The 23,936-nt window shown below is 40.7% G+C and overlaps 1 protein-coding gene across 4 annotated transcripts in view; it reads left to right on the forward strand.

Moving 5' to 3' along the window:
• The window catches only part of trmt11 (tRNA methyltransferase 11 homolog), an 86,962-nt gene that overhangs the window by 5,410 nt on the left and 57,616 nt on the right, over positions 1-23,936 (forward strand). For 3 of the 4 annotated variants that reach the window (XM_063070549.1, XM_063070568.1, XM_063070577.1), the window contains exons 2-6: positions 11,886-11,951; positions 14,133-14,206; positions 15,798-15,879; positions 17,796-17,888; positions 22,153-22,287. In XM_063070549.1, coding sequence (XP_062926619.1) covers positions 11,886-11,951; positions 14,133-14,206; positions 15,798-15,879; positions 17,796-17,888; positions 22,153-22,287 — 450 coding nt within the window. Of the gene's footprint in view, positions 1-6,523; positions 6,726-11,885; positions 11,952-14,132; positions 14,207-15,797; positions 15,880-17,795; positions 17,889-22,152; positions 22,288-23,936 lie in introns of all 4 variants that reach the window. The other variant, XM_063070559.1, reaches the window with a different exon arrangement.

Raw genomic sequence — 23,936 nt, forward strand, 5'->3', positions numbered from 1 at the left:
CAGGTCAGGAAGCATCCTCCACAGTTGTTCCCTCAATCTCTTAGTGTTTTCAGCAGTTTCTAATTTTAATTCAGACTTTCAACATCTGTAGTTTTTGATTTATTTCTATTTCCATGATAAAACAAAGCAAAAGGAGGCCAATTGTCTTCTCAATCTTGCTCTGCCATTAAAATAAGATGAAGGCCAATCCAATCTTTCCCTCAGATTACTTTCCCAATCTCTACCCATGTCCCTTGACTTTGTAGACAATCTCTTGGAATCTCCATCTCAATATACTTAATGATTCCAATTCCACAGTTCAGTTCCAGCTAGGGATTATTTGGAAATTCTTTGAAAGAGCAAAACGTTAGACTTTTCTCTGTAACGTTCCAATACTTATTCCTTTGTTCAATAACCTCTTTAAAGTTAAAATCTAAATCCAACATTTCTTCAGACATAGGAGCAGAATTAGGCCATTTAGCCCATCAAATTTACTCTGTCATTCCATCATGGCTGATCTATTTTGCCTCTCAACCCCATTCTCTTGCCTTCTCCCCGTAACCTTCCAGGCCCTGACTAATCACGCTTAATACACCTTAAATACACCCAATAATCTGGCCTCCACAGCTGCCTGTGACAATGAATTGCACAGATTTACCATCAGATGGCCAAAGAAATTCCTGCTTATCTTCATTCTAAATGGATGTCCCTTTATTGTGAGGCTGTGTCCTCTGGTCCTAAACTCCCCCACTATAGGAAACACGGTCTCCACATCCACTCTACCTAGGTCTTTCAACATTCAGTAGTTTTTAATGTGATCCCTCCCCATTCTTCTAAATTCCAGCGAATACAGGCTCAGAGCCATCAAATGCTCCTCGTATGATAATCCGCACATTTCTAGAATCATTCTCTTGAGCCCCTTCTGAGCCCTCTGCAATGTCAACACATCCTTTCTTAGATCAGTGGCCCAAAACTGCTGGCAATACTCTGTGAGGCCTCACCAGTGCTTTATAAAGCTTCAGCATTACGTCCTTGCTTTTATATTCTAGTTGATGTATTTTAAAATCATAACATTCCAAAGTAAAACTAATTAAAACGTACAAAATAAGATTTTAAAAAAAGTATAAGCCTCAAGGAGGCCAGGATTGTTCATTCAAATAACTTTGATTCTGCAAATGATTGGAGAAGTGGATTCCCATAGTGTTGCTGGGTAATTACAGGTGCCAGAGTCAGGGCCATCTTTGATCATGTCCACAGCATTTTGGAGAGGGAGGGAGAGCAGCCAGATGCCTTGGTGCATATTGGTACCAATGACATAGGAAGGAAATGCAATGAGGTCCTGAAGAAAGAATTTAGAGAACTAGGCAGAAAGCTGAGAAGCAGGACCTCCAGGATAGGAATTTCTGGATTGCCGCCTGTGTCACGTGCTACATAGGGTAGAACCAGGATGTCTTGGTAGATAAATGTGTGGCTGAGAACCTGGTGCAGGGGGAAGGGCTTCAGATTCTTGGATCATTGGGATCTCTTCTGGGGGAGGTATGACACGTATAAAAAGAATGGGTTGCACCTGAACCCACGGGGGACCAATATTCTTGTGGGCAGGTTTGTTAGAGCTGTTGGGGAGGGTTTAAACTAATTTGGCAGGGGGCTGGGAACTGGAACGAAGGGACTCAGGATAGGACGGATGGTAAAAAAGCAAAGATAGCATGCATTGGACTGTCAGGAAGGGCAGGCAGATGATAGGACGAAATTGCAGCCAGCAGGGTGAGTATCAGTGCATTAGGGATGCAAAATCAAAAAGCGTAGCAAATACAGTACTCAAAAGTGTTACTTTACTTTACTTTATACTTTATTGTCGCCAAACAATTGATACTAGAACGTACAATCATCGCAGCAATATTTGATTCTGTGCTTCCTGCTCCCTGGATTACAAATCGATAGTAAATATTAAAAATTTAAATTATAAATCATAAATAGAAAATAGAAAAATGGAAAATATATCTTAATGCACGGAGTATAAGAATTAAGGTGGATGATCTTGTTGCACTTTTACAGATTGCTGGGTTTGATGTTCTGGCCATCACTGAATTGTGGCTGAAGGATGGTGGTAGATGGGAGCTGAATGTTCAAGGTTGCACGTTGTATCGGAGGGATAGGAAGGTAGACAGAGGGAGTGGCATGGCTCTGCTGGTAAAGAATGGCAACAAATCAGTAGCAAAATGTGACTCAGATCGGAAGAGTTAACTAGGTTGAGTTAAGAAGCGGTACGGGTAAAAGGACCCTGTTGGCAGTTGTATACAGGTCTCCCAACAGTGGCTGGGTTGTGGACCACAGATTACAACAGGAAGTAGAAAAGGTGTGTCAAAAAGGCAATATCATGATACTCATGGGAGATTTTAACATGCAGGTCAATTGGGAAAATAAGTTTGGTAATCGATCTCAAGAGAGTGAATTTGTTGCATACCCACAAGGTGGGCTTTTTCGAGCAGTTTCTCGTTGACCCTACTAGGAGATCAGCTTTACTGGATTGGGTGTCATGTAATGAACTGGAAGCGATAGGGAGCTTAAGATAAAAGAGCCCTTAGGAACCAGTGATCACAATATGATTGAGTTCAACTTGAAATTTGATAGACAGAAAGTAAAGTCTGACATAGTAGTATTTCAGTGGAGTAAAGGAAATTACAGTGGTATGAGAGAGGAGTTGGCCAAAGTAAAATGGAAGGGGCTGCTGGCAGGGATGTCAGCAGAGCAGAAATGGTGTGCGTTTCTGGGAAAAATGAGGAAGGTGCAGGGCATGTGTATTCCAAAAACGAAGGAGTACTCAAATGGCAAAATAATACAACCATGGCTGACAAGGGAAGTCAAAGCTAAAGTAAAAACAAAAGAGACGGTATACAACAAAGCAAAAGTTAGTGGGAAGATAGAGGATTGGGAAGTTTTATAAAAACCTACAGAAAGCAATTAAAATAATCATTAGAAGGGAAAAGACAAAATATGAAAGCAAGCTAAGAAACGACACCAAAGTAATTAGTAAAAGCTTTTTCAAGTATGTAAAAAATAATAGAGAGATGAGAATGGATATAGGACAGCTAGAAAATTAGGCTGGAGAAATAATAATGGGGGACAAGGAGTATTTTGCATCAGTCTTCACTGTGGAAGACACTAGCAGTGTGCCAGATGTTGTGTGAAGGAAGAGAATGAGTGCAGTTACTATTGCAAGGGAGAAGGTGCTCAAAAAGCTGAAAGATCTAAGGGGACATGAGTAACCCGGACCAGATGAGCTGCACCCTAGGTTTCTGAAAGTGGTAGCGTTGGAGATTGTGGAGGCTTTAGCAATAATCTTTCAAAAATCGTTGGTCTCTGACATGGTGCCAGAGGACTGTAAAATTGCCAATGTCACTCCACTCTTTAAGAAAGGAAGAAGGTAGCAGAAAGGAAATTATAGACCAGTTAGCCGGACCTCAGTGGTTGGGAAGGCATTGGAGTCAATTGTTAAGGATGAGCTGATGCAGCACTTTGTGACCCAGGACAAGATAGTACAAAGTAAGCATGGTTTCTTTAAGGGAAAATTTTGCCTGACGAACCTGTTGGAATTCTTTGAGGAGATTATAAGCAGGATAGATAAAGGGGATGTAGTGGATGTTGTATATTTCAACTTTCAGAAGGCCTTTGACAAGTGCCACACGAGACTGCTTACAAAGTTAAGAGCCCATGATATTAGAGGAGCGTTGACTGATTGATAGGAGGCAGCGAGTGGGAATAAAAGGATCCCTTTTTGGTTTGCTGCCAGCGACTAGTGGTTGCAGGGTCGGTGTTGGGACTGCTTTTTATGCTGAATATAAATGATTTAGATGATGGAATAGATAGCTTTGTTGCTGAGATTGCAGAGGATATGAAGATTAGCAGAGGGGCAGGTAGCGTTGAGGAAAGAGGTAGACTGCAGAAGGACTTAGACAGATTAGGAGAATGTGCAAGAAAGTGACAAATGAAATACAATGTTGGAAAATACATGGTCATACACATTGGTAGTAGAAATAAATGTGCAGACTATTTTCTAAATGGGGAGAGCATCCAAAAATCTGAGATGCAAAGGACTTGGGTGTCCTTGCGCAGAACAACCTAAAGGTTAACTTGCAGGTAGAGTCGGTCTTGAGGAAGACAATTGCAATTTATTTCAAGAGGTCTGGAGTACAAGAGCATGGATGTGATGCTGAGGCTTTGAAAGGCTGGTGAGGCCTCACCTTGAATAACGTAAACACTTCTGGGCTCCTCATCTAAGAAAAGATGTGCTGGCATTGGAGAGGGTCCAGAGGAGGTTCACAAGGATGATTCCCAGAATGAAAGCGTTTTCATACAAGGAATGTTTGATGGCTCTGGGTCTGTACTTGCTGGAATTTAGAAGGATGAGGGGGGAGATCTCATTGAAACCTGTTGAATAGCCTAGACAGAGTAGATGTGGAAAGGGTGTCTTCCATGGTGGGGGAGTCTAGGACAAGAGGGCACAGCCTCAGGATAGAGGGGTGTCCATTTAAAAGAGAAATTCAGAGAAATTCCTTTACCCAGAGGGTAGTAAATTTGTGGAATTTATTACCACAGGCAGCTGTGGAGGCCAGGTTGATGGGTGTATTTAAGGCAGGGATTGATAGGTTCTTGACTGGCTACGGCATCAAAGATTATGGGGAGAAGGTCGGGAAGTGGGGTTGAGGAGGGGACAAAAAGATCAGACATGATTGAAAGGCGGAGCCCTTGATGGGCCAAGTGCGAAAGGAGCTGCCAGTGGAAGTGGTAGATGGAGGTTCAGTTGTAACATTTAAGAGAGTTTGGATCGGTACATGGATGGAAGAGGTATGAAGGGCTTTGGTCTAGATGCAGGTAGATGGGATGAGTCAGAAAATCAGGCTGGATTGGATTACATGGGCTGAAGGGCTTGTTTCTGTGCTGTAGTTCTCTATGACTCTTACACACAAACTTTATTTTCAGCGATCTTTTCCTTACAACGCACAAGCTTTTAACTGTTTTCCTACTTTCCTTCAGTTTAGTTACAAATTTATGGGGGGAAAATAACAATTCTTACTTTTTCTGCATTATCATCAGACCTTAAATTGTCTGATATGTTTTCCTCTGCATTCAGCTGTGTAGGCAGACACAAAATATTTGTTTTAATGTCTCCACCATTTTGTTGATCCTTGTTATAATTTCTTACTTTGCTTCCGAGGCATTCATCTTTATTTTCATCAATCTTTTCGTTACAATGCACAAGCACGAGCTTTTAACTGTTTTCCTTCAGTTTAGTTTCATCCTGGTTTCTCCTTCTTCACTTTGAAAAAGTCTCAGTCATTGCATATGACAACTTCATTACTGCTTTTAATCTAAAACTTTCTTGGGTAGGGCACTGAGGAATGTGGTTGGACAAGGGATCTGGGAATCCAGGTCCATAATTCATTGAAAGTGTCATCACAGGTAGACAGGGTCATAAAGAAAGCTTTCGGCACATTGACCTTCATAAATCTATGTAATGACTACAGTAGTTGGGATGTTATGTTGATGTTGTATAAGACGTTGGTGAGGCCTATTTTGGAGTAGTCTGTGCTGTTTTAATCACCTACCTACAGGAAAGATGTAAATAAGGTTGAAAGAGTACATAGAAAATTTACAAAGATGTCGCTGGATCTGGAGAACCTGAGTTATGAGGAAAGATAGAATAGGTTAGAAATTTATTCCCTAGAACGTAGAAGATTGAGGGGAGATTCGATAGAGGTATACAAAATTATGAGGGGAATAGATAGGGTAAATGCAAGCAGGCTTTTTCCCACTGAGGTTGGGTGAGACTACAGCTAGAGCTCATGGGTTAAGGGTGAAAGGTGGAATGAGCTGCGAACAGTTAGAAAATTGAGGACCCAGTTGCAGAGGGAGGTACAGGGGCCCAGGTTCTGGAGCTTTTCGATCGGAGTTGTAGAAATACCATCATGTATAAACTTTGAGCTAGAAACAGCATTCTGATATAGGTATTTGTATTGCCCAGGTGATCCAAGGCTGCGTGGAGAGCCAATGAGATTGTGTCTGCCATGGACCTATTGTGGTGATAGGCAAATTGCGATGGGTCCAGGTCCTTGGTGAGGCAGGAGTTTGATTCTAGTTATGACCAACCTCAAAGCATTTCATCACTATAGATGTGAGTGCGACTGGACGGTGGTCATTAAGGCAGCTCCCCCTGCTCTTCTTGGGCACTGGTATAATTGTTGCCCTTTTGAAGCAGGTGGGAACTTCCGACTGTAGCAATGAGAGATTGGAAATGTCTTTGAAGACTCCCACCAGTAGGTTGGCGCAAGTCTTCAGAGCCTTACCAGATACTCTATTGGGGCCTGTTGCCTCGCAAGGTTTCACCCTCTTGAAAGACAACCTGATGTTGACCTCAGAGAAAAAGATCGCAGGGTCACTGGGTGCTGCAGGGATCCTCATAGCTGTAGTTTTATTCTCCATTTCAAAGTGAGCTTAAAAGGCATTGAGCTCACTACCGTTCATGATGTTGGGTTTTGCTTCGTAGGCACCCTGCCAGAGTTGACGTGCATCCGATGTCGCCTCCATCCTCGCTCGGAATTGTCCCTTAACTCTTGAAATAGTCATCCGCAAGTCGTATCTGGTTTTCTTGTACAGGCTTCGGTCGCCAGACTTAAATGCCACAGGTCTAGCCCTCATCAGACTACGAAGCTCCTGCTTCATCTATGGCTTTTGATTTGGGCATTTCAGTAAGTTCTCATAGGTACACCAGCAATTGCTATTCTGCCGTTATCCCTGCTAGTGTCCCTTTCCAATAAACTTTGGCCAGCTTCTCTCGTGTCGCTGTAATTCCCTTTACTCCTCTGTAATACTGATACATTTGATTTTATTTTCTTCTGAAACTGCAAGGTGAATTCAAAGTTCAAAGTAACTAAAATATAAGCAATAAATATTGAGAACATGAGGTGAACTGAGTCCATAGGTTGAGTTCATATGAATTCTATCATATTATAACAGATACATTGAGGAGCAGATAGGGAGGCAGATTCTGGAATGGGTGATTTTAACTTTCCTAGTATTCACTGGCATTTCCTTAGAGCAAGGGGTTTAGATAGGGTGGAGTTTGTTAGGTGTGTTCAGGAAGGTTTCCTGACACAATATGTAGATGGGCTGACTAGAGGAGAGGCTGTACTTGATCTGCTATTGGGAAATGAGCTTAGTCAGATGTCAGATCTCTCAATGGGAGAGCATTTTGGATGTAGTGATCACAACTCTTATCTCCTTTACCATAGCGCTGGAGAGTGATAGGACAAAAAATTTGGGAAAACATTTAATTGGGGTAGGGGGAAATATGATGCTATTTAGGCAAGAACCTGAGAACATAAATAGGGGGCAGATGCTCTCAGGAAAAGCACAACAGAAATGTGGCAAATGTTGAGGGAACATTTGCATGGAGTTCTGCATAGGTATGTTCCATTGAGGAAAGGACGGTAGGGTTAAAGTATGATGGTGTACAAAGGATGTAGAAAATTTAGTTAAAAGAAAACCTTACAAAAGGTTCAAGAAACTTAGGTACTGTTAGAGCTCTAGAAAATTACAAGGTTGCTTGGAAGGAGCTTAAGAACGGAATTAGGAGAGCCAGAAGGGGCCATGGGAAAGCATTGGTGAGCAGAATTAAAGAAAACCCCCAAGGCATTCTATAAGTACGTGAAGAGCGTGAAGAGCAAGAGGATGAGCCATGTGAGAATAGGACCAATCAGGTGTGATAGTGGAAACGTGTGCATGGAGTCAGAGGAGGTAGCAGAGGTACTTAATGAATACTTTGCTTCAGTATTCACCAGTGAAAAGGACCTTGGCAATTGTGGGGATGACTCAAAGCGGACTGAAACGCTTGAGTTTATAAACATTAAGAAAGAGGATGTGCTGGAGCCTTTGAAGGGTATAAAGTTAGACAAGTCACCAGGGCTGGGTGAGATATACCCCAGGCTATTGTAGGAAGTGAGAGAGAAGATTGCTGAGCCTCTGGCGATGATCTCTGCATCATCAATGGGGATAGGAGAAGTACCAGACAACTGGAAGGTTGCAAACATTGTTCCCCTGTTCAAGAAAGGGAGTAGAGATAACCCAGGTAATTATAGACCGGTGTGTCTTACTTCAGTGGTGGGCAAGTTGTTGGACAAGAACCTGAGAGGCAGGATTTATCAGCCTTTGGAGATTACAGATAGTCAGTATGGCTTTGTCAAGGGCAGGTCATGCCTTACGAACCTAATTGAATTCTTTGAGGATGTAACAAAACACATTGATGAAGATAGAGCAGTGGATGTAATGTATATGGATTTAAGTAAGGAATTTGATAAGGTTCCCCATGCGAGACTCATTCAGAAAGTTATGAGGCATGGAATCTAAGGAGACCTTGTTTTATGGATCCAGAATTGGCTTGACCACAGAGGGCAAAGGATGGTTGTTCATATTCTGCATGGAGGACAGTGACCAGTGGTGTTCCACAGGGATCTGTTCTGGGACTTCTCCTCTTTGTGATTTTTATAAATGACCTGGATGAGGAAGTAGGGGGGTGGGTTAGTAAGTTTGCTGATGATACAAAAGTTGGGGGTGTTATGGATAGTCTGGAGGGTTGTCAGAGGTTACAGTGGGACATCAATAGGATGTATAACTGGGCTGAGAAGTGGCAGATGGAGTTCAACCCAGATAAGTGTGAAGTGGTTCATTTTGGTAGGTCAAATCTGAAGACAGAATATAATATTAATGGTAAGTTTCTTGGCAGTGTGGAGGATCAGCGAGATCTTGGGGTCCATGTCCACAGGACACTCAAAGCTGCTGTGCAGGTTGACAGTGTTGTTAAGAAGGTGTATGGTGTGTTGGCATTCATCAACCATGGGATTGAGTTCAAGAGCCGTGAGGTAATTTTACAGCTATATAAGACCTTAATTAGACCCCTTAGAGTACTGTGTTCAGTTCTGATCACCTCATTACAGGAAGGACGTGGATCGTATAGAGAGAGCGCAGAAGAAATTTGCAAGGATTTTGTTTGGATTGGGGAGCATTCCTTATGAGAATAGGTTGGGTGAACTCAGCCTTTTCTCCTTGAAGCGACGGAGGATGAGAGGTGACCTGATAGAGGTGTATAAGATGATGAAAGGCATTGATCATGTGGATAGTCAGAGGGTTTTTTTCCAGGGCTAAAATGGCTAACACGAGGGGGCATAGTGTTGAGGTACTTGGAAGTAGGTACAAGGGGGATGCCAGAGGCAAGTTTTTCACACAGACAGTGGTGGGTGCGTGAGATGCACTACCAGTGAAGGTGGTAGAGGCTGATCCAATAGGGTCTTTTAAGAGACTCTTAGACAGGTACATGGGGCTTAGAAAAATAGAGGGCTATGCAGCAGGGAAATTCTAGGCAGCTTCTAGAATAGGTTACATGGCCAGCACAACATTGTGGGCCGAAGGGCCTGTAATGTGTTGTAGGTTTTCTATTTTCTATGATCTCTGCCTTCTAAGGTTTCCTTCACCTTAAGCTTCCTAATGAAATCTGGGTCATTACATAACAGCCAATCTAGAATTGCAGTTCCCCTAGTGGGCTCAACCACAAGCTGCTCTAAAAAGCTATCTTGTAGACATACTACAAATGTAAGCATTACTTTCTGTTCTCTTTTCTTTCTTTCTTTTTAAATCTTTTTATTGAATAAGTATACAAAAGGGTAAGCCATATAGGCACTGTTAGAATATAATAAAATTACAGGAAATATTAATACAGAAAAAAAAGTGATACAAACAATGTAATTTAAACATAACATACTAAGGTAACATAATAGTATACTAATTTTTATATATATAGCAATAGAGAAAAGGGAAAAAAAAAACCCAAAAAAGACCACCGTGCAACTAAACTAAAAGCAAAGCAAAGCAATGGGCTAACTTGGAACCAAGTAGAGTTAAAAAACTTAAAATCACGTCCTCAAACCCGACCTCCATTAAAAACAGTAAAAAAAAAACAAGAAGGGTATATAAATATGGAGCAAAAAAGAGAAGAAAAAAAAATTACATTAAATGAAGATATTCAATAAAAGATCTCCAGGTCTGTTCAAATTTAAGTGAGGAATCATAAAGATTGCTTCTAATTTTCTCCAAATTCAAGCATAATATCGTCTGAGAAAACCAAAAAAAGGTGGTTGGAGCGTTAAGCTCTTTCCAATGTTGTAAAATACATCTTTTCGCCATTAAAGTAAGAAATGCAATCATTCTACGGGCTGAAGGAGAAAGATTACTGGAAATTTTAGGTAGTCCAAAGATAGCAGTAATAGGGTGAGGAGAGATATCTATATTCAATACCTTTGAGATAATATTAAAAATGTCTCTCCAAAAAGTTTCCAGAGTAGGACAAGACCAAAACATATGAGTTAAAGAGGCTATCTGCCCCGGACATCTATCACAAGAAGGATTAATATGAGAATAAAAGCAAGCTAATTTATCTTTGGACATATGTGCTCTATGAACAACTTTAAATTGAATTAGGGAATGTTTAGCACAGATAGAGGAAGTATTGACTAATTGTAAAATCTGCCCCCAGTCATCCACGGAAATGATAGACCCCAATTCCTGTTCCCAATCTACCCTAATCTTATCAAATGGAGCTTTCCTAAGTTTCATAATAATATTATAAATCATAGCCGATGCATCTTTCTGACATGGATTAAGGTTAATTATAGTATCTAAAATGTATATAGGAGGAAGCATTGGAAAAGAAGAAAGTATAGTACTTAGGAAATTTCTAACTTGTAGATACCTAAAAAAATGTATTCTTGATAAATTGTATTTATTAGATAATTGTTCAAAAGACATAAGGGAACCATCTAAAAATAAATCCAAAAACCGTGAAATACCCTTAGTCTTCCAAATTTGAAAAGCACGATCCATAAAAGAGGGAGGAAAAAATATGTTACCTAAAATAGGAATCGCTAGCCCAAATTGGTTAAGATCAAAAAATTTTCTGAATTGGAACCAAATACGTCTGTTCTCTTTTAATATAGAAGTAATTTGAGCAATTGCCATGCTAATTTTGTTAATATAGCCCTCATGTAAAGTTCTTGAGAGGATGATTGCTGGAGCTAAATCATTGCTGTTCATTCCTGGTACCATTATTTGTGCTCAGATGATTGCTCTCTGTGATAAAGCTTTTAAATGAGCTTACTTTAGATTGTTTATTTCATGGTCTTTAAATCTGCACTACTGCCATCTTCAGCATGTGTTGAAGTGTGAGAAGAATATTTGTGAAGGACAATGAATAATTTAGTTCTGGTGAAGGTATGCAGTTAATTGAAGGGAAAACAAAGATCTGTCATGTTGAAGGCCAACATTTGTGAGTTTCCTGCTGGCATTGAGTTTTCATCTTTGTGTGTGTGTGTGTGTGTGTGTGTGTGTGTCTGTGTGTGTGTATACACGCACGCGTGCTTCAGATTGCCTCATTGTGTTACTCTTCTTAGATCAGGGATTGAATGGGCAATGGACAATCTGTATTCTTAGTGACTTAATGTTATTGGCAGAAATAATTCGAATGAGTGTTATTGTTTTAATCCAACCCAGTGGCTTACCGGTGATTCATTTGACTTCTCACTTGCTCGGTGTGATTTAAAAAATTATGTTATTTTGTAAATTTTATAACTTTTTATTCACTTGTTGGTGCAAATATGTAGCTGTTACCACAATTAAAACGCCATGAACAAAAGACAGAGGAATATTGCTCCTTAGATTAAAAAGACCTGTGCTATAACCAAGTAAATGCTTGGAAATATTAAGTGTAAGTTTTGATTTGAAAGAAATTTTGATTCAGCTGTGTCTCAACATTAATACCATTCTCAGTACACACTAAATTTTTATTTATTTTTTGGTTGCAGGAAATTAAATCCTTGTTCTCGCTTTGTAAATGCCAGTTCAGTTCTGAAGAAAACTTTGATGAGAGGGTATGTTATATTTATATTTTGTAATAGTAACGTGTAAGCAGAGCAACAACTTAATATCTTGGTTGGGTTTATAATTACTGATTTACTTATTTACATATCTACTGATTGCTATCTTGTTATCTGGATCACTTATAACTTAATATTTGTAAAATGAGCGATTTTATTAAGGCAAAATTAAAAATATATAGCTGGTGGTTAGTATAGTGGCATCCACACAGGACTTTGAGACGAGCGGTCCTGGGTTTGAATCTGGCTGGCTCCTTATACGTTTTCTAACATGCAGGGTTGAGTGTCGAGCTAGCAGCTCGGCCTTGTAAAAGACAGATAAACGCTAAAGAAACAGCTAATATCACAAGGCACAGAAAGGAACAACACACACACAAAGTGAAAATACCACAGTTGTTGAAAATCAGAAATAGCATCACTAAGCAAGTTGGAATACAACTGTTGAAGAAACTGCAGAGGTTAATGTTCTAGTCTTGTGACCTTTATTAAGTCATTTGTTCACTTACTGAGTGGTTCTTACATCAAGGAAGAATGATATGCTGATTAAACTCATACATCACCATGTACATAAATGTACTATGTACCTTGTTCAAGTTTAATTGTTATTCAGCTGTACATGAATACCCATGAATATAGCCAAACAAAACAGCATTATTCTGGGGCCGGTGTGAAAAACACAGTACCAACAGTCACACACACAGCACAAGGCACATATAACACATGTAAGATATCAGAAATAAATATAGTCCAAGACCCTGAGTCAATGAATGTTGTAGCAGTCTGCAATTGACCACAATATGGCTTGTCTTCTGCTGAGTGAACGATGGGGAGCAGCACGCAGTCCAGCTTGGACACCGTGCCACACTGCCTCCGATGGAGCACACTGACTCTGATGCCTCTCCCCTGGGTGGCTGTAAGCAGGCGACTCTGCAGCTTGAGGCCAAGTCCGTGCTGTGACCGAGGCCACACAGCTCCCCTACCGTCCACCCCTGCTGTCAGCTGATAAATCTGTGAATTGAACTTGCAGTATTCCATATTAACAATGTCCAGTGGGGTCTTGCAATCACAAGATCACTCGATCACTCGTTGTTAGACTGTGCGCCTCCTTCTCACACTGATTCCTCCGACGCCTCTCTGACACAGGCAGCAGCACCATCTGCACCTCAGTCCAGCTCCTTCAGTTTCTCCACCAGTGAGCTGCAGTTCTCTTAAGTTCTTAACGTCCAGCGAGGTCTTGCGACTGTAAAAAAAAATTGCGTTTAAAAGTACAATAACATCTTTGCTGACCCCTTAGAAGCCACTGCAATCGAATGCGCTGCCACCTTACTCGAACATACTCCACTACAATACTATTTATCCATATTCGGTCCATCGCCTTCTATGCCTTGTGAGTCAAGTACTTGTCCAGCTGTTTATTATATATCATGGGGGCATCCATCTCTATTCCGTCTACAGGTAGTGCAGTCCAGATGGCAATCAATCTCTGTGTGATAAAATCCCCTCAGATCTCCTCTAAACCGCTTAACTCTCATCTCAAATCTACGCCCTCTCTTCTTGTACACCCTCACGGTGGGAAAAAGATTTTTATGATCTACCTTATCTACCTCCCTCAATTTTTTTATATATCTGTAGCGGGAGATGGCTATGATGGAAAGTGGGGTATACTTACTATTAAATGTGGTGTGTGAGTGTTGTAGTTTACAGTGCAAGAAATAAATATCAAATCCTGTGCCACATGATTGACAAAGGAAAATGTCAGACAACACAGTGCCTTGCCTCCTCATTCTTCATGCATTTAAACATAAATGGTGATAGGTGTTCAGTGATGACAGATCTAACAAGAGATCTGCAATTACTGCTGTGGAGTGTTGGCCAGAAAACTGCAGGGAGCTCAAAACTGGATAAAGAGAAAATGTAACTAAAATTACTGATCTGTTTTTGCCTTCTTAACACTGCAATTTTCTTTCAGTGAATATGTTAGTGCATGCTTGCTAGAGCAGCAAACTGAGTTCTGGAAGTTTATTGGCAACAGAGTTCCATTTAATGCCAAGGTCTTTTTGATGTTGATTCGTATTTACCAGCTTGCTTCAGTAATTTTAGCGCTTTATCAGTTTAAAGGTGGTCATTTTCTGATGTCAACATTGTAGCTGATTTTAAGATTATTTTGCGTTTCAGTCTCCTTTCTGGATCGTACATATTCCTTCCGAGGAGCTGGCAAAAGCAGTCATGAGGCGGACAGTGTGTGCAAAGTGAGTGCCCTTGTTACGGGAATTTACACAAAATTCAGTCGGACACTAAGCCGGCCGGTGGTGTCGTGGCATCCGCACTGGACTTTGAGGGAGGTAGTCCTGGGTTTGAATCCAGCCAGCTTCTTGCACGCTGGGTTGAGCGTCGAGCTTGCAACTTGGCCTGATGAAAAAACAGACAAAAAAATGGCGAGGATGCTGCCTGATGCGCTACAAGGCGCAGGAAGGAACAGCGCTAGTTAAATATTATTGTCGGCACTAGCTTCAGGCATTTGGCTGTTGTGCAAGTATTTATAATCCAACAATAAGTTATGGTTGGTTAACATATCTGGTTAAAATGAGTTGCAACCGCCGTATGCACAATTTAAGAGTATTATCAGGAACCCTGGGTCTTGGTAGAATGGAAGGGAGGATTCTATTGTGAGAAGGGATAATCTCAGCATTCAAAAACAGAAAATCAGCTCAGTGTTTCCAGCATTGACTGTTTTTTTTTCTGAGTTTTATAACATCCCTCTGTGATGTTTCAGAGGTTCGCTTTTGTTTATAACTGCTTCCATTTTGAAGTGTGAATTCTGGTTTCTCCCTCTGCTTCTCCAAACTCATTCGTAAGGCCAGTGACGTTGTGGGGATGGAACTGGACTCTCTGACGGTGGTGTCTGAAAAGAAGATGCTGTCCAAGTTGCACGCCATCTTGGTCAATGTCTCCCATCCAATACATAATGTACTGGGTGGGCACAGGAGTACATTCAGCCAGAGACTCATTCCACCGAGATGCAACACTGAGCATCATAGGAAGTCATTCCTGCCTGTGGCCATCAAACTTTACAACTCCTCCCTTGGAGGGTCAGACACTCTGAGCCAATAGGCTTGTCCTAGACTTATTTCCTGGCATAATTTACATATTACTATTTCATTATTTATGGTTTTATTACTATTTAATTATTTATGGTGCAACTGTAACAAAAGCCAATTTCCCTCGGGATAAATAAAGTATGACTATGACTAAATCATTTTCCAGCCATTTCATGTGCAGCACTGAGTCAATATACTGTGCTTTATCCTATGTACTGGAAAGATTGTCCATACATTGTTATGGAATCCTTCCCGCTCCGCTCTGCTATTCTGGACTTTGTGCCTCTTATTTCCTCTTTTAGTCGACTGCTCACACAGGGAAATTATGAAGTTGCCCCAGTGTTTATCTACAGGTTTGCGTTAGCACTGAAATAACATTTTTAAGGATTATTCATGATCAGAAGAAGCAGAAGGAAAAAGATATAGATGGAGATGAAAAGTCTAAAATGATTTAACTGGAGTAGGAAGCATTTCTTCACAAACAGAATGGGTAAATGTTTGCAACATACTTCCCAAAAAAGCTGTTAATGAGTTTTGTGAACTTTAGCATGTTCATTGATTCTTGTTTCATAAAGGTACCTGATTTTCTGAGTATTTCAGCCTTATCTGTTTTTGTTTTGCGTTTCCACCTTCTGCAGTTTACAGAATAATGAGTTTTGGTATTGTACCTTGAGCATGGTTTCGCTACATAATTTGTCTGAAGGGTTTGTTTTTGCCATAGCATCCGTTCTTCACTTTGCAGGTCAATATTTGAATTGTGGGGTCAAGGAAGAACGCATGAAGAACTGCATAACTCACTGAGAAATTATCCTGTTGACAAGATGGTATGTATGCACAGGAATCAACCTCACTATCTGATGTGTGTGTGTCTGTGTGTATTGAATGTGTGTGTGTGTGTGTGTGTGTGTGTGTATATATATGTGTATATATACACACACACACAGTTGTGTGCAAAAGTCTTAGTCACAATAGTCACATATAGCAAGGGTACTTAAGTCAATGTAGAACAGAGATTGAGTTTGTGAATCTTGCAGGAGCAAACAAAGTTGGGAATGGTGAGGGTGGAGCACCTTGAGAAGGGTTTGGGACAGGTGGCAGAGAAGGAGTGCCAGGGTTGCGGGGGGGAGGGGTAACATGAGTGCAGACACACCCAGCCCTGAGGCGAGATCATTACAGAATGTCTCTCTGGTTCTCCCCACTCTGTCCCCTCTCCCTTCCCTTTTCCCAACCATGATTCCCCTCTCCCTGCCCCCTTCCCATTCTCAGCCCACAATAGAAACCCCTGTTAGAATCAGGTTTATCATCACTCACAAATGTCATGAAATTTGTTTTTTTTTTGTAGCTGCAGTACGGTGCAATACATAAAATTACTACAGTACTTTGCAAAAGTCTGAGGCACCCTAGCTATATATATATATATATATATGCCTAAGACTTTTGCGAAGTATTTTATATAAGTAAAAGATATTTGACTGTATTCGATTAAGCCTGATAGAGTTATTTGAGGAGGTGACCAGGCATATAGATGAGGGTAGTGTAGTGGATGTGATCTATATGGATTTTAGTAAGGCATTTGACAAGGTTCCACACGGTAGGCTTATTCAGAAAGTTAGAAGGCATGGGATCCAGGGAAGTTTGGCCAGGTGGATTCAGAATTGACTTGCCTGCAGAAGGCAGAGGGTGGTGGTGGAGGGAGTACATTCAGATTGGAGGATTGTGACTAGTAGTGTCCCACAAGGATCTGTTCTGGGACCTCTACTTTTCGTGATTTTTATTAACGACCTGGATGTGGGGGTAGAAGGGTGGGTTGGCAAGTTTGCAGACGACACAAAGGTTGGTGGTGTTGTAGATAGTGTAGAGGACTGTCAAAGATTGCAGAGAGACATTGATAGGATGCAGAAGTGGGCTGAGAAGTGGCAGATGGAATTCAACCCGGAGAAGTGTGAGGTGGTACACTTTGGAAGGACAAACTCCAAGGCAGAGTACAAAGTAAATGGCAGGATACTTGGTAGTGTGGAGGAGCAGAGGGATCTCAGGGTACATGTCCAGAGATCCCTGAAAGTTGCCTCACAGGTGGATAGGGTAGTTAAGAAAGCTTATGGGGTGTTAGCTTTCATAAGTCGAGGGATAGAGTTTAAGAGTCGCGATGTAATGATGCAGCTCTATAAAACTCTGGTTAGGCCACACTTGGAGTATTGTGTCCAGTTCTGGTCACCTCACTATAGGAAGGATGTGGAAGCATTGGAAAGGGTACAGAGGAGATTTACCAGGATGCCGCCTGGTTTAGAAAGTATGCATTATGATCAGAGATTAAGGGAGCTAGGGCTTTACTCTTTGGAGAGAAGGAGGGTGAGAGGAGACATGATAGAGGTGTACAAGATAATGAGAGGAATAGATAGAGTGGATAGCCAGTGCCTCTTCCCCAGGGCACCACTACTCAATATAAGAGGACATGGCTTTAAGGTAAGGGATGGGAAGTTCAAGGGGGATATTAGAGGAAGGTTTTTTACTCAGAGAGTGGTTGGTGCGTGGAATGCACTGCCTGAGTCAGTGGTGGAGGCAGATACACTAGTGAAGTTTAAGAGACTACTAGACAGGTATATGGAGGAATCTAAGGTGGGGGCTTATATGGGAGGCAGGGTTTGAGGGTCAGCACAACATTGTGGGCCGAAGGGCCTGTAATGTGCTGTACTATTCTATGTTCTATGTTCTATTTACAATGTTTATTTTCCTGCTTTAGATCCCATTCCTTCAGCAAGGTTCAACATATCAGATAAAAGTTTATGCATTCAATAAAACCTTGTCGCATAATGAGAGAATTCAAAAGATAGACGTATGTATCAAACTTTTTCGTTTTACTGTCTCTAATTTAATTTTTGACATTTGTACTGCTACTTGGTTTGTTCAGAGTTCTGGTAATAATGTGTTGGAATAAAGAGGTTCCTTCAGTGTTTTAGGTAGTAACTAACATCGTGTGGTAAAACGTCACATTTACTTTATTAGCTAACTTATTCCCAATTTTCAATAGATTAGATAGTTAGGTGCAAACTTTGCAGTTCGTCTCAGTACTAAGTGCGGTGAGAGAAGAGGTGTTAAATCAGTGTAACTATTCTCAGTGACTTCAGGTGGAAATGTGTTCAGGATTTGGTTTTCATGCCTTTCACTTTAGATTTACAGCTGATAAACTATCTTATAATACATGCCTGGATAGCTATAAAACGTCTTAGCCTGACATCAGTAGTTGGGAAGTTATTGGAATTGATTGTTATGGATGAGATTGTGGAGTACCTGAAGCCACATGACAAGATAAGCCAAAGCCAGCATAGTTTCCGGAAAGGAAAATCCTGCCTGAAAAACCTACTGCAATTCTTTGAGGAAATTATAAGCAGGGTAGACAAAGGAGATGCAGTAGACGTGGTGTACTTGGATTTTCAAAAGGCCTTTGACAAGGTGCCGCACATGAGGCTGCTTAGCAAGATAAGAGCCCATGGAATTACAGGAAAGTTACTAGCATTGGCTGGTCGGCAGAAAACAGAGAGTGGGAATAAAGGGATCCTTTTCTAGCTGGCTGCCGGTACCAGTGGAGTTCCATAAGGGTTGGTGTTGGGACCACTGCTTTTTACGATGTATGTCTATGATTTGGACTACGGTATTAATGGATTTGTGGCTAAATTTGCAGATGATACAAAGATAGGTGGAGGAGTGGGTGGTGTTGAGGAAATGGAGAGCCTGCAGAGAAACTTAGATAGTTTAGGCGAATGGGCAAAGAAGTGCCAAATTAAATACAATGTTGGAAAGTGTATAGTCATGCACTTTGGTGGAAGAAATAAACGGTCAGACTATTATTTAGATGGGGAGAGAATTCAAAATGAAGAGCTGCAAAGGGACTTGGGAGTCCTTGTGCAAGATTAACCTCGAGGTTGAGTTGGTTGTGAAGAAGGCGAATGCAATGTTGGTATTCATTTCTAGAGGTATAGAATATAAGAGCAGGGATGTGATGTTGAGTCTCTATAAGGCACTTGTGAGACCACACTTGCAGTATTGTGTTCAGTGTTGGGCTCCTTATTTTAGAAAGGATATACTGACATTGGAGAGGGTTCAGAGAAGATTCACGAGAATGATTCCAGGAATGAAAGGGTTACCGTATGAGGAACGTTGGACAGCTCTTGGGCTGTATTCTCTGGAGTTCAGGAGAATGGTGGATCTCATAGAAACATTCCAAATGTTAAAAGGCTTGAACAGATTAGATATGGCAAAGTTATTTCCCATGGTAGGGGATTCTAGGACAAGAGGGCACGACTTCAGGATTGAAGGACGTCCTTTTAGAACAGAGGTGCGGAGAAATTACTTTAGTCAGAGGGTGGTAAATCTGTGGAATTTGTTGCCACGAGTGGCTGTGAAGGCCAAGTCATTGGGTGTACTTAAGGCAGAGATAGATAGGTTCTTGATTAGCCAGGGCATCAAAGGGTATGGGTTGAAAGCAGGGAAGTGGGGATGACTGGAAGAATTGGATCAGTTCATGATTGAATGGCGGAGCAGACTTGATAGGCTGAATGGCCTACTTCTGCTCCTATATCTTATGGCCTTATTTCAGACAGCATCTGCACTGGTTGGCCACATTTCAGAAAACAACAGGGTTCATTTCTGAAAAAAAATTATATCAGACACAAAATGCACTTGGCAAAATAGTTGAGGATTATTGATTTTCTTACATCTTGGAAATTCTGCCTTTTTGTATTTTCCACTCGAAATATAAATATTAATGATTCCAAAAATGCTTAAAGCATGCTGCATAACTTTTCTTTAACTAATGTACATCCCATTTTAGTAACTTAATAGTCCACTTTCCTTTCACGAATGATAAATTGCTAAGTTCATGCTGTGTATCTCCTTCCATTTTGGGCACCACGACAGGGAAGGAGAATCAGCTGGCTATTTCCTCAGCTTTATGTAGCTGGGGTTAATGTGGCAAAAAGCTAGCACTGCTCTTTACAGTGCTGGTGACCCGGGTTCAATTCTCACTGCTGACTGTAAGGAGATTGTATGTTTTCCCTGTGACTGTGTGGGTTTCCTCCAGGCGTTCCGGTTTTCTCCCACATTCCAAAGACGTGTGTCAGGTTGTTAACATGTGGACATGCTACGTTGGCACGGGAATCATGGTGACACTTGTAGACTGCCGCCTACACATCTTCGAACTATGATGGTCGTTAGGTCAACTGATAAATTTCACTGTATGTTTCAATGTGGATGTGGTAAATAAAGCTAATCTTTAGAGACGATATTTTAATCTTTGTATAGTCACTCCACTGAGGTTACAGTACACACAATCTAGAGAATGTACTGATATCATATTAATATCAGTTCCACCCTGGTGATATAACTAGTGAGGATGTTAAACCTATCGAATGTTGAAAGGTCTTGATAGAGCGGTTGTGGAGAGGATGTTTCCTATGGAAGGAGAATCTAGGACCAGAGGACACAGCCTCAGAATAGAGGAGTATCCTTTTAGGACAGAGATGAGGAGGAATTTCTTCAGCCAGACAGTGGTGAATCTGTGGAATTCGTTGCTACAGGGCTACAGGAAGCTGTGGAGGCCAAGTCTTTGTGTATATTTAAGGCAGAGGGTGACAGATTCTTGATTGGTCAGGGCATGAAGGGATACGGGAAGAAGGCAGGAGATTGAGAGGAAAATTGGATTAGCCATGATGAAATGGCAGAGCGGACTCGATGGGCCAAATGGCCTTATTCTGCTCCTATATCTTATGGTCTTATGGTAAATAGAAGTCTTGTAGAAACATTATCACTTCAGAGTTACACATCACTGTGATTTGGACATGCATTGTCATTCCAGTATTATTATTGCTTGTTAAATATTCTGTAAGTCCCTATCATATTCCTACCTATATCCTATGAAAGCTTAATACCTCAAAAGCTGCAGTGAAATTGAAAGATGGTTCATAATACTTCCCTGAGTAACTATTAATTGTTAATATTATTGATTAACGCAGCCATCACAATACCACCCCAATCCCAAGATGATGGAAGATAACAATTCATTGCATTTAAAAATGCAAGAGGGGCCACCTTCAATAATATTGAGACAATGATAACTGGTTAGAAAAGAAATATTTTCTGGCAAAAAGATAACTTATCCTTTCATTCACAAGTAAAACTGTCAAAGCCTAGTTAGTGGGTGTCAGGTAGTGCAGATAATTTGGAAGTTGAAACTACCAACCCCATGAATGTCACACATGAAATTTACATCAGAGCAGGCTATTGATAATTGTTCAAAAAAAAATGACTACGCAAATGGGTGATTTGCTAATGAAGCCCAAATAGGTAATTATTGTTCAGCAGTATTGCCAATTGTACTGATTTAGTGCTCATGTTCCAAGTTCAAAGTAAATTGATTATCGAAGTATATGTATGTCACCATATAGAACCCTGAGATTCAGTTTTTTGTGGGCATAGTCAATAAATCCAATGACCATAAATCTCTTAAAATTCAAGAATCTCTTAAAGTACTTAGAGCATTGGGAAAAGGTATTGCCAATGACATCCACACAAGAATAGAAGAGGATAAGGAAGGGAGAACTAATCTGATGTGTTGAGCATCAACTACACAAGGAAAACATACACTGTTTATAATTTGCTCTCAACATTAAAAGATATAATGATATAATGCCCCCCCACCCCCGAGTTTCACCGTGGAAACTTTTGGAAAACATACTAGCTTTCATTTTTTCCCCCTGACAGTTATAAAGATACGGTTAAAATGTTTTGCAAATTGGAAAGATGTCACAGTTTTACCATGAGGCAAATATTATAAAATAGACATGGGAAGTAAGATGACAAACAGCACTAAGACACTTAATGTATTGAAAGTGTATATTAATCTAATCTACACACACAAAATGCTGCCTGGCCTGCTGAGTTCCTTCGGCTTTTTGTTTGTGTTGCTTTGGATTTCCTGCATCTGCAGATTTTCTCTTGTTTGTGATTAATCTATGTTTTCAAGAAGTTAACAAAATATTTATTCTGACTTTCCGTCAGTGTTGCATATGCTCTTGTTTTCACTTTATTTCATGTATTTACAGGATTTAGGATTTTTGCCATTTCAAGGAACAGTGAAACTAAAGGAACCAGAACATGTGTTCTGGTTACTCGAAGACTACGGAACAGATCCCAATAATGCCCCAGAGAAGCCCTTTCATATTTATTTTGGAAGATGGGTGAGATTTATAGAAATAGAATATTAATTTATAATTTTAAGCCATTATCCTGTGGAAATGAACTCACAGACTGATACCAGAAAATGTCAAATGTTTAACCCTAATCAGTGGTGAATTGGTTGGTCAGACAAACTGTGGCAGTGGATCATTTCATTGGCCTCTGTGTCTAAGTTGAATGGAGGTTGTCTGGATTCTCACTGTTGAAGAAGATAGTGCACTGGATATTGAATACTCGGTGTATGCCTTCCGTGGTAGATGTGAGTATTGGTTGTGGTTCAATTTATAATTGGCTCTCCTCTGAGTGTAAAGGGGCTGGGTTCAAGTCCCACTCCTGATAGTGCTAAAAGCTACGTTAACGTTCTCAAAGCTTTGCTAAGAGAATGCTGGACTGGCTGAAGTATGGTGTTTCTATGATGTTACCTTCATCCGGGTGCCGCGTGGCGGTTTGTGCGATGCTATTCCAGCTTGGGACATCGGAGATCAGAGTTTAATTCCGACATCATCTGAAGGGAGTCTGTACGTCCTCCCTGTGGAAGGTGTGGATTTCCTCCGGGTGCTCCGGTTTCCTCCCACAGTCCAAAGACATATTGGTTAGTAGGTTAATTTGCGAATGTACATTGTCCTGTGACTACGCTAGGGTTAAAACGTGTGGGGGGGGGCGTGGAGGGGGGGTTCTGGGTGGTGCAATGTCTGGAACAGCCTGTTCTGGTCTGTATCTCTAAATAAAATCAAATAATACTGACAACATCTCAGGTGAATGTAAAAATTATTTCATGGTGCTTTGTATGAGCATGTGGGATCCCCAATGTCTTCATGTATATTTATCACGGAACGTCGCAAAAATAGAGACTTTGCCAATTATTTAAGTTTGAGAATCTAATTATTATTTAACAGCAATATTATCACTTGGTCACCCACCAGTTATAATCTAAGGATTACTATTGATATGGCAACTGGACCAATCACATAAATAAGGTGCTAGCAATAGCAGGTTAGAGGCAGGATATTCTGCAGCAAGAAACTCATTTTTTTAACACCCGAAAGCCTTTCTATTATCCAACCGCCACTTGTCTAAATGAGTGAAACTCCAGTAGCAGTTATAGTTGAAGTCAGAAGTTTGCATACACCTTAGCCAAATACATTAAAACTCAGTTTTTCACAATTCGTGACATTTAATCCTAGAAAACATTCCCTGTCTTAGGTCAGTTAGGATCACTACTTAATTTTAAGAATGTGAAATGTCAGAATAATAGTAGAGAGAATGATTTATTTCAGCTTTTATTTCTTTCATCACTTTCCCAGTGGGTCAGAAGTTTACATACACTTAGTTAGTATTTGATAGCATTGCTTTTAAATTATTTAACTTGGGTCAAACGTTTTGGGTAGCCTTGCACAAGCTTCTCACAGTAAGTTGCTGGAATTTTGTTCCATTCCTCCAGACAGAACTGGTGTAACTGAGTCAGGTTTGTAGGCCTCCTTGCTCGCACACGCTTTTTCAGTTCTGCCCACAAATCTTCTATCGGATTGAGGTCAGAAAATGATGTCAAGTCTGGTTCATCCTTGGGAGCAATTTCCAAACACCTGAAGGTGCTACGTTCATCTGTACAAACAATAGTACGCAAGTATAAACACCATGGGACCACGCAGCC

This window comes from Mobula hypostoma, chromosome 2 (genome assembly GCF_963921235.1).
Source record: "Mobula hypostoma chromosome 2, sMobHyp1.1, whole genome shotgun sequence".
NCBI lineage: Eukaryota > Metazoa > Chordata > Chondrichthyes > Myliobatiformes > Myliobatidae > Mobula > Mobula hypostoma.